Source organism: Dothidotthia symphoricarpi (assembly GCF_010015815.1).
Source record: "Dothidotthia symphoricarpi CBS 119687 unplaced genomic scaffold P153scaffold_24, whole genome shotgun sequence".
Classification (NCBI taxonomy): Eukaryota; Fungi; Ascomycota; class Dothideomycetes; order Pleosporales; family Dothidotthiaceae; genus Dothidotthia; species Dothidotthia symphoricarpi.
In genome coordinates, this window is record NW_022985031.1 from 472,969 (window position 1) to 488,909 (window position 15,941).

Below are 15,941 nucleotides of genomic sequence, written 5' to 3' on the forward strand. Positions count from 1 at the left end.
CGCGACCAGCCCTCAGCGCCCGCCCACCACCGCCGCCATGGCGAGCGATGCCCTCGCCCTCGCCTACCAGCCCACGTGCGAGGACTACGACTCGGACGAGAGCAGCGCCCGCGTGCTCGAGTCGCTCCGCCGCTCGCCGTCGTCGCACCCCAATGTCGCCGCCAAACGCTCGCCCGCCGACGCGGGCGGCGAAAAAGCACCCGCGGTCCAGCAGCAGCAGCGCGTGCCCGTCAACATCGACCTGCAGAGCGACTCTGGGTATTCCAGCCACACTGCCGCCACCATGAGCAGCGCTGATTCGGCCCCAAGTTTCTCCTCGATGCGTCCGACCATGCCGCCCGTCGTCGTCGCCGCCCCCTTCCCCTCGCAGAGCCCGGCCAACAGGAACAGACGTCCGACGCTGGGAGACCCGCGCCAGTCCAGCAGCCAGAGCCTGCCCCGCCCCAAGGGCCTCTCGCGCAGAGACTCGCAGTCGGCCAAGCGCCCGCCCGCCCAGCGCCGTCCGACCATCACCCAGGAGCGCAACGAGAGCCGGGACGACGACTGCACAGACCCCAACTGCACCACGTGCGGGCCCAATGCAGCCGTGCAGCGTCGGCGTGCAGACCCCCCGCCGTCCGACTCTGCCCTTGACGTGTCGTACCCCTACGATCCCCGCTCCCAGCGCTCGGATACCGCCTCACCATATGCCTCACCGCCGTCGCCGACATATGCCCGCCAGCCACAATATGCGCAGGGAGCCGCTATCGCCCAACCTGGCCAGACACGTCGACGCTCGTCGTCGAATGCACGTCAGCGCCCTCTGACCCACAACGGAGATGGCCCCGGCTATTGGGTGCAGGGCATGCCTGCACCCTACCCGAGTCCCCCTCAAGAACACGGCCCTCCCCCCTCAGCTTCAGCATACCGCAACATGCAGCAATACCCTCAGATGGCTTCCTACATGGCACCTCCTGCCCAGCCCAACGGCTTCTACACGCCCGCCTCATCCATCCACCAGACCTCGCCGCCCTACGAGTCACAGAGACCTTCCCTCTCTGCTCGCACCTCGTCCAGCTACTCGCGTACCAACTACGCTCCCCCCGTCGTTACGCAGGACCGTAACGAGAGGCCAATGTACTCGGCAAGGTATAGCCAGCCGCCGCCGAGTACGTCCCAGCCCAAGTTCACGCCGCAACCCTTGCAGCTCCAAGAGGGCAGCTCCGACTCCGAGTCTGAGTCGGAACCTGAATACCTGCCCGACCCGCGTGACGTTCGTGCTCTGATGCCCCCACCCAAGATCACTAGCTCTACCAAGCGACCCAGCATGCGTAAAGCAAAGACCACTCAGGTTGTCGAGCGTGTCGACCGTGGCGAGCGTCCTGAACGTCCTGCACGTCCTGACCGCCGCATGTCCCAGTCGATCAACAACATCCCAGAGCGCCCTAGTCCTAGGGATCGTGATCGTGATCGTGAGCGACCGTCACGCCCGAGTGCCACACTGACACGGGGTCCTTCAGTCCATCGACCTGCACTGGTGCAACAGCGTCAGACGCAGTCGGCATACGATACACCCCATGCTCGGGTCATTGTCGAGAACTCAAAGTCGAATCGTCGTCAGTCATATCAGGGCCAGGACAAGGTCAAGGAGCAATACGCCAGAGCTCAGGAGATGCAATACATCTCTGAGAAGAAACTCCAGAAGCGATCGTCAAAGACCTATCGAGAGGAACGTCGTGAGCCTGTCGAGTATAGTGTCGAGCAGAAGCGTCGCAACCGAACTTCCAAGGTCTACCAGGACGATCGATACGAGCCTGAAGAAGACAAGACTGAACAGAAGCGCAGGAATCGAGTTTCAAGAGTTATTCAACCAGAGCGCTTCGAGTCTGATGCATCTGACGCGGAAGGGCAGGTGGAAGAAATGGCACTAGTCCCACTCTCGACTCGTCGCCGCCGCGACACAGACGCTGATGCACGCAGAGGAAAAGATCGCACCCCGGAGCCGAGGAACAAGAGTATCGAAATGGCTGCTGAAGAGTACATGAAGGCCACACGCGGCGATCAAACCATCTACACTGACCAGGTCCACAAGGCTGCTAAGAGGGCCTCCAGAGCTCCCTCTGGTAGGCCTTCAGAGTCTGGGTCTTCTCAAAGTAAGGGAAGCGACAAGGAAAGTCAGTCTAATCGTACCGCCATCACCAGCGGTGGACCAAACGACGTGATCCGACTGCGAGTGGATGCGTCTGCTCCACTCAGTCTGTCGTTCAATGGTGACATGGAAGGCCGTACTCTGCAATTCACTCCTGCTGAGAACGGTATGGCGGATATTGTCATCGGCGGCGCACGCGGCAACGAAAACACCTATCAGAGCGAGAAGGGCAGCGTTATGGGCAGTAGTAGGAAGAATCTCATTGCCAACCAGGCATGGGACGCCGAAGATGTCTCAGAACGAAGCTCTCGCAGTGGACGCAGTAAGCGAGAGAACCGAGAATCGCGAGAGATCCGAGATGATCGAGAGGAACCACGACGTATTCTTGCACGTCGAAGGGACACTCACTATCATTGAGGAGCTCACAACGCTCTCAACCCTCAAGCTAGCAGCGACCACGACGCTCACGACTGATGTTACGTTTCGCAGCGTTTGTTTCGTGTGACTTTCATCTTCCTTCTTTCCATTCTCCATGCTCGTCTCTTCCTGAAAAAGCTTCCTTACTGGTGGGTGGATTGTGCCGAAACCAAAAGTTTTTTATGGACACCGCTGTTCTTTGGTCGTTCCTTGCGTCCAGAGTTTTTGCCAGCACTCCATTCACTTGAGAGATTGACACGATTGCTTGCACGCGTTTTGTGTTTGTTTGCTGCGTCCTCCGCGATGGTGCAGGTCACATTGTTGTTATTTGCTAGACTGGAGCGCTCACGCATACATGCATTCCACGCACAGATTGTACGGGTACGTTTTTGCGGGTTGTCTTTGGTCTTTTCCTCAGTTTCCACGACGTCGATTTCCAAGCCCTTCTTCTTGCTCTATACCAGCTCCTGGGGCTTGTCCTGGGAGCCATTCGCGAACTTTTCGGTGCATCTAATACCCCTTTTGCGTGTTCCTCATCCTGTCTCGAGCCGAATTGTCTTGTTTTCTGGACACACAAAAGCAAGGGTGGTTGTTCGTTGTTCGTTTGTTCGCTGCACGATTTACATACATGATGATGTTTATGCGATATACGGGATATATGATGACGATGTAGCGATGTTTTTCTTCCTTTACGGTACGCTCTAGAGCTTCAAGCTTCAAGTGCGCACGACGAATCGAATTCAAATGCTTCTTCTTTTTCTTCTCATGCTCTGAACTTGCCCCTCACGAGTCGCATCGTGCTTGCAAACTCGACTCCGTCTTTTCCTCGCCATCACTCCACCGCCCCAACCAGCCCTGCACGACACGACGCGCCTTGCCACGCCACGCATGCCGAAACATCCCAAAACAAACATTCCAAAAATAACTCCCCCGAACCCCTACCCCGTTCCTGACTACCCACGGCCCACCTCACCGGATCCCCCATGCCATGCCATGCCATGCCCAAAGACAACACTCACATAAGCCGCCAAGGCACAACGCACCGCGCCGCCTCACCGGCCGGCACGGCATCCCCGCAACACGACGCCCCGTCGGTGTCCGTGTTCGTGTCCCCACTTGCCAGTGAAGCGGCCACGGTTTCGCGCGAGATTGGAGGTTGGGGACGGGGCGGTGGGTGGAGTGTCACGTGGAGTGTGGGGCGGACACGTTGGATCGGGGGTCTGGAATCGAAGGTAGGGGATGTGGGGCGGCGAATTGGGAAGGCAGATATGTGAGGGTCGGGAGATGGGGGAGGGATGGAGAGGGAGGATGGAGGTTGGGTGGTGGTGTGAGGTAAGTAGTTGTGGGTTGTGGATGGGCTTTTCCACGAAACCGTTGTGATGTGATTTGAACTCGTATACACTATCGAACCCTCGTCGTCCAAACTGTAGCATATCAGCGCACTATACCACATATCCTTCAATAACTTCATTCCACTGCATTGCACAAACCAGAGTCCAGCGAATAAAGTACACTGACTTTTAAACATGACAGCGCCTACACATCACTCTCCCCATCCATGATCCCCAACACAAACAACCATCACTAGAACAGACTTCACCCCCTATCTCCATTCACGATTCAAATCCCCACAAAACCACCTCCTCACTTTCCCCCCCACAGGAACTCCCTAAGTAACCACTTCCCACCATCTCCTAACAAGCACACAACTCCAAACACCGACCACAACCAAAGAATGCCACACATCCACCTCTACGGATGTGCGCACGTCGGCAAACTGAGCATCTGCTACGGTACTGAGAATCAGAGGAATGGGGTGTGTGAGAGGATTGAGGCTAGGCTTCAGAGAGAGGAGTGTGAGGCGTGTCGAAGGGCGCGTGTAGAAGATAGGCGGGATAGGGAGGGTGGAGGTGGAGGCGGAGGAGGGTGGGGTGGGTTTGAGCGGAGAGATAGGAGGGAGTATGAGGAGAGGGAACGGAGGTGAGAGGTGGTGTTGGAGGGGTTTGGGGGGGAGGTATGTGGTGTGGGTGTTGTGTGTTGGATGGGGGATCGTTGAGGGTTGCTCCTTTTTACGGCTAAGAAGTGGGGCAGTCCCGAGAGTTCTCACCTTTGTTCATGGAGTCAACGGATGATAGCAAGAGGGAACTAGAACTATCATAATCAAGAGTATTTGCGAATCTGGGTTGGTCGGCGAAGCGAAAGATGAATGACTGACAAAGTTGGCAGTATATATGTTAAAGTGGTTGTAATATCTTAAGCCTACTTATTGAATTGTCAATCCTACAAACATTCAACAAAGTCTCTTGGCGACCATAACAGAGGTCCCACTCCAAATGCGACCAAGAAGAAGGCTCCGAGAGTTACCAGCAATGCCGATATCTTGACGATTGCAATCATGCTGAGGTAAACTTGCTCCTCGCCCTCAAGCTCTTCCCATACTGGAAGAAAATGAAACTAGATGAGGTTAGCGAAGGTAAGACATAAAAGTTTTACATTAATACGTACGGGAAAGGCAACATGGCCAAAGTCAAGAAAGCTAGCAGTGACGACGCCCATTGAAAGCCGAGCTTGTGATACACTGAAATTTAATTAGGATTACTCAAGACTAAAAGCTCATTGGAGGCGTACTTTGATTGGTGAATAGCGGAAACGCTGCTGAAAAGACACAGCGTGTAGTAGTGTTGGCAGCCATAGAACTTGCTGCATACTTGGGATATGCAGCTACCAAGAACGTGAACACTCCCTGGAACACGAAGAAAACCCTGTTGACATTCGATATCAGTAGGTATAACTAGACAAGTTTCAAGAGGAAGATACACACCCTGTACTGAAAAGTATAGTTGCCAGTATTGGCACGATCCAATGCACAGATGCATAGGTCGTCCACGCAAACCAAAACAATGACACAGTGACCAAAACTGATCCCGCCATCGCAGGTGGTAGTCTCAACTCGGGCTCAGGCTTGTAATCGTCTCCATTCTTCTCTTTCATCTTACGGATCGAACCCATCCAGTGCTTGTGCCAGAAGGGGTTGCAAAAGCAGGCGATCATGTTGCCTATCATGAGACCGATGAACGTGAGACCGATTTGCCAGAGATTGAAACTGTGATTGACCCCAAAGACTAGTGGGAAGGCACCAAACATCAGATAAAGTATCCCTTGGAGGAGAGAGGTGTAAGTGCAGAGAGCCAGAACCATGGGGTCGAGTAACAAGAGCTGGAAGGGGACGTAGAGGGAGGTGAGGAGAGCCCCCGACAGTGATTTTGACGCGCGGGTAACTTCGGAGGCTGAGTAGTACTTGTCGTTGTCTTCGCTTTTACGGAAGACCGCCGCCTTCCTACTTAAGAGAATGGGGTGGAAAGTTTCTTTTGTGAAGAGTACGCATATAAGGAGTAGTCCGGCCCAGATGATGGGAATGTAAAAAGACCAACGCCTAAGTCGGATTAGCAGGTGTATGCATGGAGGCATTATATACCAACCACGTGGTGAAAGAGTTGACGAAGCCGCTGATGAGAGGCCCAAGGGCTGGTCCAACAAAGGGAGCACCAGTGAAGACGGTCATGGGAACCAGAAGTTGTTGAGGAACGAACAGGTCGACTACAGTTCCACCAGCGACAGCCAGGAATGCACTTCCCGACAGACCGTTGAGGAATCGCGCAACCAGGAGTGTCTCTATGTTCTTTGCAACGGCGCACGGGATCAGCCAGATCAAGAAGAACACAGTGGAGGTGATGTATATTGGTCTGCGTCCATAAAACTGACATGCAAGTCAGTGAGTAGGGAGGCATCAGCGAAACAATAACCATACCTCCGATAGAGGACTAAAGATGAGCGGTCCAAGCCCGAGACCCAGAACGTAAAGTGACAGCCCGAGATTTGTGATCTCCAGAGAGCAGCCAAACTCTTCCATGATTTGATCGTAGCACGAAGTGTACAGCGATGACGTGGCCGTGCTGCATGTTGTTAACAAGTATCACAGGTAACAGACTCTGAAGCACTTACACCAAAAGAGAACCCATGGCCACGACAGCGACATAGGACCACTTCTTCGCTGCCGAAAAGGTGCGAGGATCTAGAGGGTCATCATCGCCGTCCCATTCCACCAGGAACGATTGATCAGCCTCGCGCTGCTTCTCCTCGTCGGGAAAGAATATCTGCCCTTGTTCACCCTTTTTACTTGACATGGTATATCTTTGGTCACTTAGACTGAGTAGTGAGAAGAGTATTGTACTCGATTAAGGAGGGGGCTTTGCCATATTTATCTGGACGACAACCGAATTTGAAATCAATCAAATTCAGAAAGACAATCATGCACCCAGCTATTGATACTAGTTCCAATGACGAATTCAGCCAGAAAGTCAATTGGTATCGCCGGCCATGTGTTTGCTCCGCCGTGCCTGACTAGCTCCTTCTGGGACGGATCTCATCGTGCCAATCAGCGTTCCTACATGTTCGTCCGCCGTGCTTATGTAAACTCCACTCACCTCCGCGGCCTTCCTCCGCACACTCCATCATGCCAGTTCTAGTGGGTCGCTAACAAGTGTTGCACTAAAATCTCACAATCGTATCTATCGTGCTTACATAAACCTCAACCTTCCTCCGTGCCTTCCTCCGGCCTTCCTCCGCACCTACCCATGTTCATTATTTTACATTGTGTCGTATGAAATGCCCCCTTTTTCGCGTCCTCTAGATGCTGCTCCGTTGAATCATGCCCAATCCGAGGCAAAGCGAAGGCGGCTGCGGAAGGGCACGCACAGCTGCTGGGAATGCAAGCGGCGGAAGATGAAGTGTATATTCGACGCGCCCACTGATGCAAACATCTGCCACGGCTGTAAACGACGAGGTTCACAATGCATCAGCCAAGAGTTTCCCGAGGAGGCCTCAGCGAATGCCCGTACAAGGGTCGAGACTCCAAGCACTAACAGCGATGGCAGCATTCATGACAGAAGAAGACCGACGACGCCCATTGAATATAGTGCAACCGCAGGCCACTGTATTTCTACTCCTGTGTCTATCATCTCGGAACCACCACGGTATCTAGCCTTCCACGAATATACCGAGGTTCGCCTTCCAAAACATCACGTCACCATGAATGTAACTGATTGCTTTCATAGCATCATACCGTCAATAATGGCGCTCTTCCAACCTCACAAGACAAGTTTGAGAAATTATCACGGTTTTTATATGGATCACTACCTTCGCGAGAAGACATAAGAAGAATATGCTCAGCCAGTCGCCACCCAGCTGTCCTCGCTCATGAAGTAATGACAACGCCCTACAGTACTCTCCATAAGAAAGGACTTGCGACGCCTGAGACGTTACTAGATATACCTGAGCCGAGCGCGCATCCTGTTTTGATAGCGAGATATATGCTCCTGCTTGCCACATTACTACAGCATCTTCACCCTGATTACCACGAGGGGGTAAAAACCTTGTCGGAATCGCCACGAGCAATCATGGACCGACTGGCAGATCTTGCCACCAGTCTTGTCACGACGAATGACGAACTTCTTGGCAGCATTGAAGGCCTGGAGTGCGTGATAATTGAAAGCGGGTATCAGGCGAATATTGGGAACCTCCGACGGAGCTGGGTATCATCGCGGAGGGCTATGAATATTGCACAGCTAATGGGTCTCGATATACCCAACAATCAAGCACAGTACAAGGTCCTTGACCCCAAGACGAAACATGACCCGCGACATATGTGGTTCCGAATCGTTTATTTGGACCGCTATCTCTGCCTCATGCTAGGCGTATCTCAAGGCAGTACAGATCGTAGTATGGCAATCGACGCAATGCTCGCAAACGATACTGAAATGGGACGTCTCGAGCGAATGCACTGCGTTATCGCCTCCGAGATCCTCGAGCGCAACAAAGCCTATCCAAACCTCCGCGACACTGTCCTGACGCGAGCTCTGGACGTGGAGCTGCAAAAAGCAGCCAGCAGCCTGCCCAGCAAATGGTGGCTAGTACCGGAATTCAAAATGTCCTCGACCGAACCACAGGCTATGTTCTGGAACACCCGCCGCTTGTTTGCACAAGTACAGCACTACAATCTCCTCAATCAACTCCATCTGCCTTATATGCTTTGCTCCAAGTCAGCTGAACGCAGCTACGAGTACTCTCGGATTACCTGCGTGAGCGCCTCGCGGGAGATACTCTCACGCTTCATCACACTCCGCAGATACAACGGCATCGCTTGGAGTTGTCGTGCCATAGATTTCCTTGCCCTCATGGCTGCCATGACCTTGTTGTTAGCTCACTTAGACAGCCGCCTCTCAGAGGCAGAAAATGTCCTCGCTCACCAATATCACAGCGACCGCGCTATGATTGAGCAGGTACAAGAGAATATGGAAGAAGTCAATCGCCTCAGTGCAGACGCGTTGAGTGCGAAAAGCGCTGACTTACTACGTCGCCTGTTGGCCATCGAGACCAAAACGTCAGATTGTCGTTCACCTTGTGCCACAAGGGTAAGTGTGCAGGGAGCGGGGACCGAAACGGTGCTACCGGATCGAAGTGATGACGCCGTTGTGAAGGTACATATTCCTTACTTTGGCATCATCAAGATTGCTCGTGAGGGTATGACTCTGGATGTCCCCAGACCACAAGCAACATCAACAACAACCAACTACCCATCTCAGCCGCAAGGAGTGAACGCTTCCACCTCAGTCAGCCTAGAAACCCTCCACTCAAGACCTCAGATGCATTCCTCCGAGCTCGCTGGGCCTAGCGTAGTTCCAAACCCCGAGACCATAACACCACTAAATGCGAGCTACGGCCACATCGAAGCACCCCCAATGATGTCAGCCAGAAACCACGCGCATGTAGAAACACTCCCAACCCTGGACACGGGCGCCGACGACGCCAACACACATTTCACAGCGCAACCGCAATACAGTCTATGCGATCCCCTCCCACAGCCTGGAGAGTACCCCGAACTGGCCGCCGGGACAGACGACTGGGCATTCCAGGGCGTCGACCTAGCATTTTTCGAGAGCTTGATCAGGAGCTCTAGGAACGAGGGAACTGGTGGTACGAACTGGAATGTTATCTGATTCGTTATAGATTGGTAGAAGTGCTATGTGGTAGTATGGTGATAATTTTACGATCAGCTTGAAGGGCTTATTCGTTTGAACATCGTGCAAGTGCAAGGAAGACTAGCATCGTCACGTTCACAATGCACACCAAGCAGATACCTACACAGTATAGCACAGTGACAGTGATAGTGATAGTGATATCAACATTGCCATTGACATTAAACTACCCCATCAATTCGAACCCCATCCCAATAGCCATCCCTCTTCCCCCAGAAAAGCCAGACAAGCAAGCCATGATATTCACCAGCGACGCCCAGAAAAAGCAAGGTATCCAACGCGACAAGCACAGCAAGAAAAACAGTACGAAGAAGGTAAAAACCCGATGCCGTCCAACCCCCACACCTCACTCCTTCAACCCCTCATTAAGCACAAGTTCAACCACAACCTGACACCTCTCCTGCTGCGGATGCTGCAAGCAAAGCTTAACAGTACGCTCATGGGCGGAGCTCCCACTCAGCCCATCATCCAAACACTTGACATCCCTACCGCTGATAACCTGTCTCAGGCGGCCATTCTGCGCATTGCGAATCTCCACGAAATCAGGGTCGAAGAGCAGAACATACGGGCCGTACATAGCAGCAGATTTCGCCTTGCCGACAAACTCCATAATGACGGAGCGACTAATATCGCCGTTCTTATTGATATACACAGCGCACTCCTCGTAGCAGAGCAGGAATTCCTGGTCCGAGAGGCGGAACATGCCGAGGGGCATTTGGCCCTGGAGGCGCGAAGCGATGGTGGCGACGTGTTGTTGTTTTAGGTCCGGGACGCTCCAGGGGAGTTTTTTGTCGAGGGTGAGGACCTCGAAGCCCTTCGCTGTGCTGATGGCGAGGCTCGATTGGAAGAGGTTGATTGTGAAGCAGTCGGCGGGGATGTAGAATTCGTCGTAGTCGCGGAAGTATTCTGTGCGGCCGGATTTCCAGATGCGGGATTTCTTCTCCGTCGACTTTTGGTATACGGGTTCGAGGACTTTGAAGGTCGAGGAGAGACTGTCGCGCTTCTTGTAGAAGACGAGCGTTCGGTCTTTCATGACGCCCGTTGCGAAGAAGCCGATGTCGCGTGCGCCGGAGAGTTTCTGGGGTGCACGGCGCGACGAGTCGTTTGTTGGTGGGACGCCGGAGACGGGGCACACGGCGTCGAGGTGGTAAGCTATGAGTGACTTGTCTGAGATGAGTAGCATGAGGCTGAACTGCTCGAGGACTGCTATTTGCGTTACTCGGGGGATTTGGATTGCCTGTTCTAATCAGCTGGCGTTTTTAATGGCGGCAAAGCTGTGACTTACCTTTGACCAGCCCCGGGGGTTTTCGAATTCAGCAACATATACGCCAATGTCCGTCCCGACAGCGACCATGTGCTTGCCATACGGTTGGTGGAACGCTGTCGCGCAGTTGACACGAGCTCGACAGATTGGAACCGGGCGCCCTGCGTTGGCGAACAGCTTCTCTACCTCGTCAATTGCCCGATCGAGTGGTGTGCCCTTGATGGTGATACTCCTTTGCGACGGCATCGCACTGTCGTATGCAAAAGCCGCATCAGCCATGACGCGAAGCCGGAAGGGTTCTGCATTCTGAGCAAACAAGGCAGCCGCATGTCGTGTCTTTGCAATGATAAGCTTGTCACACCACTCAGCCCTGTTTTGTGCCGACGAAGCATATAGGGTGTACGTCTCCTTGCCGAGATGCTTGAGCCTGAACGGATACAATATCTTCTCGTCCTTACTGCTGTCGATTGTGTTGGGGTTCACTAATCCCTTCCCAGATCCGGTCGTGTTCTGCGATCCCATGGAAGTTGACGTATGAGTATGTTGTAAGGCGCCAGGCCCAGGACCACCACCTGTTCGCCCAGAGCTAACGCCGACTTTACCAGCTGCTGTAGCTACTGACGAGATTCCCTTCATAGCGTTGCGTACAACCGGGTCGTCCTCCTCGCTCTCAAGAACAAGGAGATCCATAGGTATGGGTAGTCTTGAGACGTCATATTTCTGTGAGTTTGTGGTACCGTCCTGCTCCCGATATGCCACCATCTTGGCCAGTACCAGGTAGTGATCGAACAGCAATGCGTGAGTCTCGACCCAATTGAATCGACTGCTTCCCATTCTCAGCAGGTCGCCCCGGAAGATGAGCTCTCGACCCAGGTGGTCCAGGTTAAGTTCCACGCGTTGCATGCCAGGTCGCAGGATGAGCTTGGCCTGTAGATCGGTCAAGCCGACCTTGCGTTCCATCTCACCCACGCGACTATCACACTCCAGAGCGACAGCCTTGATCTCCTCCTTCGCAATTTGGAGATTGCGCTTTTCCTCATTGTCCACAAGCGAGTTTTTGAGCACCGTATCTATAAGCAAGCCGTAGCGCTGCAACCTGTCAATAGGTCCCTTGAGAAACGTATTCCAATCCAGCTTCTGAGAAAGTTTGTGCTTTTGAGCTTCAGTTAGGAAGGCGCGGAACAACATGTTTCTGTCAGATTCCTGGCGAACGAGGAAACTTGCGTAGGGGAAGTTTGCCGCGTACTCAATGTATGCTTGCTTTGCTTTTCTGATCCACTCGCGGAAGATGTCACTGAAACCAACAATCCATGGCCCTTGCTCTTGCTGCCGGTACTTCAACTGGGGCAAAAGATGATCTTCGTTTGCTTTCTTAACTGCGTCGACTTTGCTGAAGACGTCTTGAACGAACTTGTTGAGCTTTTTGGGTGGAATGACAGCAGGCTGCGCAGACGTGAGTCGATCGCGATACAAACGACGCAGGACATCCAGTCGCTCCATGTAGTTGTCTTCTCCTTGAACAATCTCGTGGAGAATGTTCTGTCGCTCGACTTCCTTCTTGCTAACATTGTCGAGATCTTCTTTCTTGACCTTGAAGTAAGTAGCCCAGTCATCCGATCGGGCAGCAGCAGAAGGCGAGTGGAGATCAATTTTCTTGAGAGTCCTGTGGCAGTGGTGTGAGTAGCATCGTCCAGAAGCTGTGTATGTATGCAACATTGGCGCGTAACATCCCGCCCCAGTGAGTTGGAAGATGACACCGGTCATGCTTGCAGTTGAGAACTTCAACCACTCTTCCTCGTGCACAAGCGTGCCCGCTCTATACATTTCCGCAACCACCCGACTGCTCAATGTTTCCGCATCAGCTACGTTCATCGTGGGGACCTTGTGGGTGAACAGCGCAATGAGACCTTCGTGAATACGCCCTTCTTTCAGGTCGTTCTCACCCTCGGTCATAGCTTTGAGCCAGGCGATGATTGAACTAAGCGCCCATGGCTCCGTACACCTTTTGAAGTCACTACTAGAGAGCTTCGCAGGATTGAAGCGCTTGCCCGCTGGGAGTGTAGGCAAATCGATGGGCGCCTCCGCGCTGGCAGGGGTCAATGTGTTTCCGTCACTATCCATAGCGCCGCCGTACAGGGTATTTCGGTTATTGGCCTGTCGCGATCTATAGCCCTGTTCGGCATCCGTCTTTGACCTCGGAAGTGGTATTGCTTGCGGAGCATTGCTATGCTGAAGGAGTGAGGCCGAGCGGGGTACTGTACCGGCCGGTGAAGCTATGTGCACAGCGTTGGGGTCAACGGGATATGATCCACGAGACGAAGGAGCATTGCGCCAATACTCGTAGGATCCAGTTGAACCTGTGCTCGAATGGTTCATCCGGCGGTTGTTACTTGCTGGAGGAGGTGGTAAGGGACGGTTGGTCATGCCGGGGTGATAGAACATATCTGGGGGTTCGCCAGGCATCGCAGATAAGGGTTCCATGAGGGTGGCGCCTGACATGACAGACGCAGAATCCATGAGGGTCGCCTCGTCTCCCTCGTCATAGCTTCGTCGCCGTGCGCTGGGCTCCTCCAAACCCCCAGTACCAAAGGTGTCGACGCGCGCATTCGTCGAGAAAGACGGAAAGGGGTGGATAGGGTCGTAGTCATCATTGGCAGGCTCGGACTGTCGCTGCGAGCCTGAGGTTGACAACGAGTGGTTTGCTCCAGCTATCAATTGATTAGGGTCTCCCCCGTAGTTGAAAGAGGGCGCAAAGCCACCACCATACAAGCCCATATCCATAGGACCATAGTCGTCGTCGCCTCCCACAGGCCGGCTCGATCCGACAGGTTGTGAGGAAGAGGGAATGGATGCATATGTGCTGAACCGGCCGGCACCTCCGGTAAGCCTGCGAGCGTCGTCGGCCGCTTCTTGTGCTTCTGCCAACTGGAGGGCAGCCAAACCAGCAGCTGCCTCCACATCACTCTCGTCGCTAGTGTAAGTATCGCGGACAGGATATGGCGCAAGGCGATCTCCGTTCACACGCTCGCCATTCCTCCCATTGTAGTATTGACCGCCGTTCGGGTGTTGGACCTGCTGAGCACCTGAAGTCATGTTCATTACGTCCAGGAAAAGCTGGTCCTGCGAACCATTTTGGGGCGCGAAATACTCATCGCTATCAGACTCGGCAGGGGGGTTGGGGAGTGGCCGTGAAGACGTGGTGTTCGATCGGTGGGGAGGGACCTCGGGCGTGGGAGGAAGCGTGCTCGAGTGGTGGCTTGAGACAGAGGAATATCTGTCAACACGTCCTTGGGAGTTGTAGGCATTGTCGTAGAGGGGCGGCGACGGGAGCGGAGCGTGATTGGCACCAGAGGGCTGGTAATACGACTGAGCGCGCGCGTTCGAGGGCTGGCGAGGTGCATAGTTGCCCCAGTCGTCTGTGGGGGACTGCGCACTGCCTGGGATTGTAGGCAGAGGCGGTGGGGCAGGTGTTGTGTAAGCTGACATCCTCCCCTGCACCGACTGCGTCCTTCCAAACTGCGAGTGCTGGTAGTTTGCGGGCGAGGGGTACGATGTAGTTGGCGACGTGGGCGAGAAGCCATACGGGTGGTTGACGCTGTTGGTCCTGCCGACGCCGTTGTCTACGTAGGCGGCTGGGTTGTATGGCAGAGGCGCTGACTGCGCGGCGGGAGCAAATGTCCTGTTGACGCCGCCATAGTGCTGGGGATTCGGCAACGCAATGGCGGGGGAGCCGTAGTTTTGCGGATTGTACTGCTGCTGCTGCTGGGACTGGTATGCATAGCTGTTGCCATAGCCGCCCGCCGTGGGAGAGGCTGGTCCCTGGCTCAGCTGCGGGGACATGTTGGTGCCGATGAACAGCTCGTCATGCTGGCGCGGGCGCGGTGCCTGTCCATAGCCCACGGCGCCTCCATTTGCCGTGTCGCCATTGTCGGGGCTGCGACTGTACGGGTCCTGGTAGTGGGCGGATGCGCCTGGGTTGGCGGACGGTGCGTTTGGGTCGTAGTAGTTCTGGCCGTTCCCGTAGTACGACATGGCGGGCGGTGCTCGCGAAGGCCGAGTCAGAGATGAGAGCGGGCGCGGTGGGGGGTGGCAACGGTCGAAGTCGTCATTCACTCAGCTGCTGCGACGTCGAGTTGCGCGGGCAGCATTTCGGGGGGCCGAGCTACAGCTTCCGATTATCGCGCCCTGGCCCAGCGCAAGCTTCCCACCAGCACGCACGCACTCACACACACAATTCGCTGCAGCCAGAAGTTTCCAGACTTCCACTGCCCTCGCACGCGCTGGCCTGAGCGCTCTCGCGGCTGTATGTCGCTGTGTGCCTGTGCGTGCTTTGGCTGCTACCAAGCGAGACGTGCTTGAAGGCGTCTGTAGTGCGGGGACGGGCCGTCGAGGGACGGGCTTCTGTGCACTTGGATGCGATTTGGTAACGTGTCAAGGCGCCGCGGCGATGCGACCAGGGGGTAATTATGCTCGGCCTGACTGCGAATGCTGCTGGTGCCGTTGATGAGTAGTCAAACTCGTGGGTGCTCGAGCGGAGCCAAGCAAGCTCCAGCTGAACGTGGCAGCCCTACGAAATTGCCCTGCACGCACCCTGACCAGGCCCATCCCTCCCCAGACTGCATGTTTGCCCAAAGTCGCCAAACACCAACAGCACTGCCATTGCATCTTGTACGCGTTGTTGAGAGTGCGATAACTTCATAGGCTGCACTTTCTACATCTCCTTCCTTTGTCTGACCATACGACCCATCGCAACTCCAGATAAACGCTGCATACACCGCCAACAACTTCAACAAATGCTCCGCAGCTGGATCTATCTACAACCAGCGTCAGTGAAATAGGCGAAGCTGGCTTGATCTTCGCGTTTCGTCACCTCCATCATGTACACGCCCGCAGTGTGACAATGCCGACTTACTCTCACAAATCACACTACGGCGCGTCCAATATGATCGCAAGGGTGCATTTCTGACATTGCTCGCGAACACTTGCAGGCTGCTCGACATATTGCGATTCTTCAAAATCGGACTTGTGTGTGTTGGAT

General features: G+C 54.4%; 5 protein-coding genes across 5 annotated transcripts; 3 read left to right on the forward strand and 2 right to left on the reverse strand.

The window, feature by feature from the left end:
* Positions 1 to 37: 37 nt before the first annotated feature.
* On the forward strand, positions 38 to 790 carry P153DRAFT_302700 (uncharacterized protein; the record flags this gene model as incomplete). Its single annotated transcript, XM_033664466.1, has 1 exon — positions 38 to 790. A coding segment is annotated over one exon (753 nt), but the record flags the coding sequence as incomplete, so codon positions are not given.
* Positions 791 to 2,696: 1,906 nt separating this feature from the next.
* On the forward strand, positions 2,697 to 3,332 carry P153DRAFT_137775 (uncharacterized protein). Its single transcript, XM_033662090.1, has one exon. The coding sequence runs from the start codon at positions 2,849 to 2,851 to the stop codon at positions 3,248 to 3,250; it is 402 nt and encodes a 133-aa protein (XP_033518635.1). The 5' UTR covers positions 2,697 to 2,848; the 3' UTR covers positions 3,251 to 3,332.
* A 1,418-nt stretch (positions 3,333 to 4,750) lies between these two features.
* Positions 4,751 to 6,853, reverse strand: P153DRAFT_371105 (MFS general substrate transporter). The gene is made up of 7 exons (XM_033669187.1): positions 6,548 to 6,853; positions 6,354 to 6,498; positions 6,025 to 6,302; positions 5,367 to 5,978; positions 5,174 to 5,307; positions 5,051 to 5,123; positions 4,751 to 4,999 (listed from the first exon to the last, which is right to left on the reverse strand). Exons 1-7 carry the CDS (start codon positions 6,727 to 6,729, stop codon positions 4,939 to 4,941), a joined length of 1,485 nt encoding a protein of 494 aa, XP_033518636.1. The 5' UTR covers positions 6,730 to 6,853; the 3' UTR covers positions 4,751 to 4,938.
* Positions 6,854 to 7,176: 323 nt separating this feature from the next.
* P153DRAFT_351130 (C6 zinc finger domain-containing protein) lies at positions 7,177 to 9,735 on the forward strand. Its single transcript, XM_033666318.1, has 2 exons — positions 7,177 to 7,606; positions 7,660 to 9,735. Exons 1-2 carry the CDS (start codon positions 7,211 to 7,213, stop codon positions 9,598 to 9,600), a joined length of 2,337 nt encoding a protein of 778 aa, XP_033518637.1. The 5' UTR covers positions 7,177 to 7,210; the 3' UTR covers positions 9,601 to 9,735.
* Positions 9,736 to 9,792: 57 nt separating this feature from the next.
* P153DRAFT_351133 (uncharacterized protein) lies at positions 9,793 to 15,411 on the reverse strand. The gene is made up of 2 exons (XM_033666319.1): positions 10,925 to 15,411; positions 9,793 to 10,876 (listed from the first exon to the last, which is right to left on the reverse strand). Exons 1-2 carry the CDS (start codon positions 14,933 to 14,935, stop codon positions 9,986 to 9,988), a joined length of 4,902 nt encoding a protein of 1,633 aa, XP_033518638.1. The 5' UTR covers positions 14,936 to 15,411; the 3' UTR covers positions 9,793 to 9,985.
* Between the last annotated feature and the right edge of the window lie 530 nt (positions 15,412 to 15,941).

Coding starts and splice junctions, on each gene's coding strand:
- P153DRAFT_137775 (XM_033662090.1), top strand. CDS start 2,849: ATGGTGCAGGTCACATTGTTGTTATTTGCTAGACTGGAGCGCTCACGC.
- P153DRAFT_371105 (XM_033669187.1), bottom strand. CDS start 6,729: ATGTCAAGTAAAAAGGGTGAACAAGGGCAGATATTCTTTCCCGACGAG. Junction 5,979..6,024: donor GTCAACTCTTTCACCACGTG/GTTGGTATATAA, acceptor AATCCGACTTAG/GCGTTGGTCTTTTTACATTC. Junction 5,000..5,050: donor TTGGCCATGTTGCCTTTCCC/GTACGTATTAAT, acceptor AACCTCATCTAG/TTTCATTTTCTTCCAGTATG.
- P153DRAFT_351130 (XM_033666318.1), top strand. CDS start 7,211: ATGCCCCCTTTTTCGCGTCCTCTAGATGCTGCTCCGTTGAATCATGCC. Junction 7,607..7,659: donor CCTTCCACGAATATACCGAG/GTTCGCCTTCCA, acceptor TTGCTTTCATAG/CATCATACCGTCAATAATGG.
- P153DRAFT_351133 (XM_033666319.1), bottom strand. CDS start 14,935: ATGTCGTACTACGGGAACGGCCAGAACTACTACGACCCAAACGCACCG. Junction 10,877..10,924: donor ACCCCCGGGGCTGGTCAAAG/GTAAGTCACAGC, acceptor TGATTAGAACAG/GCAATCCAAATCCCCCGAGT.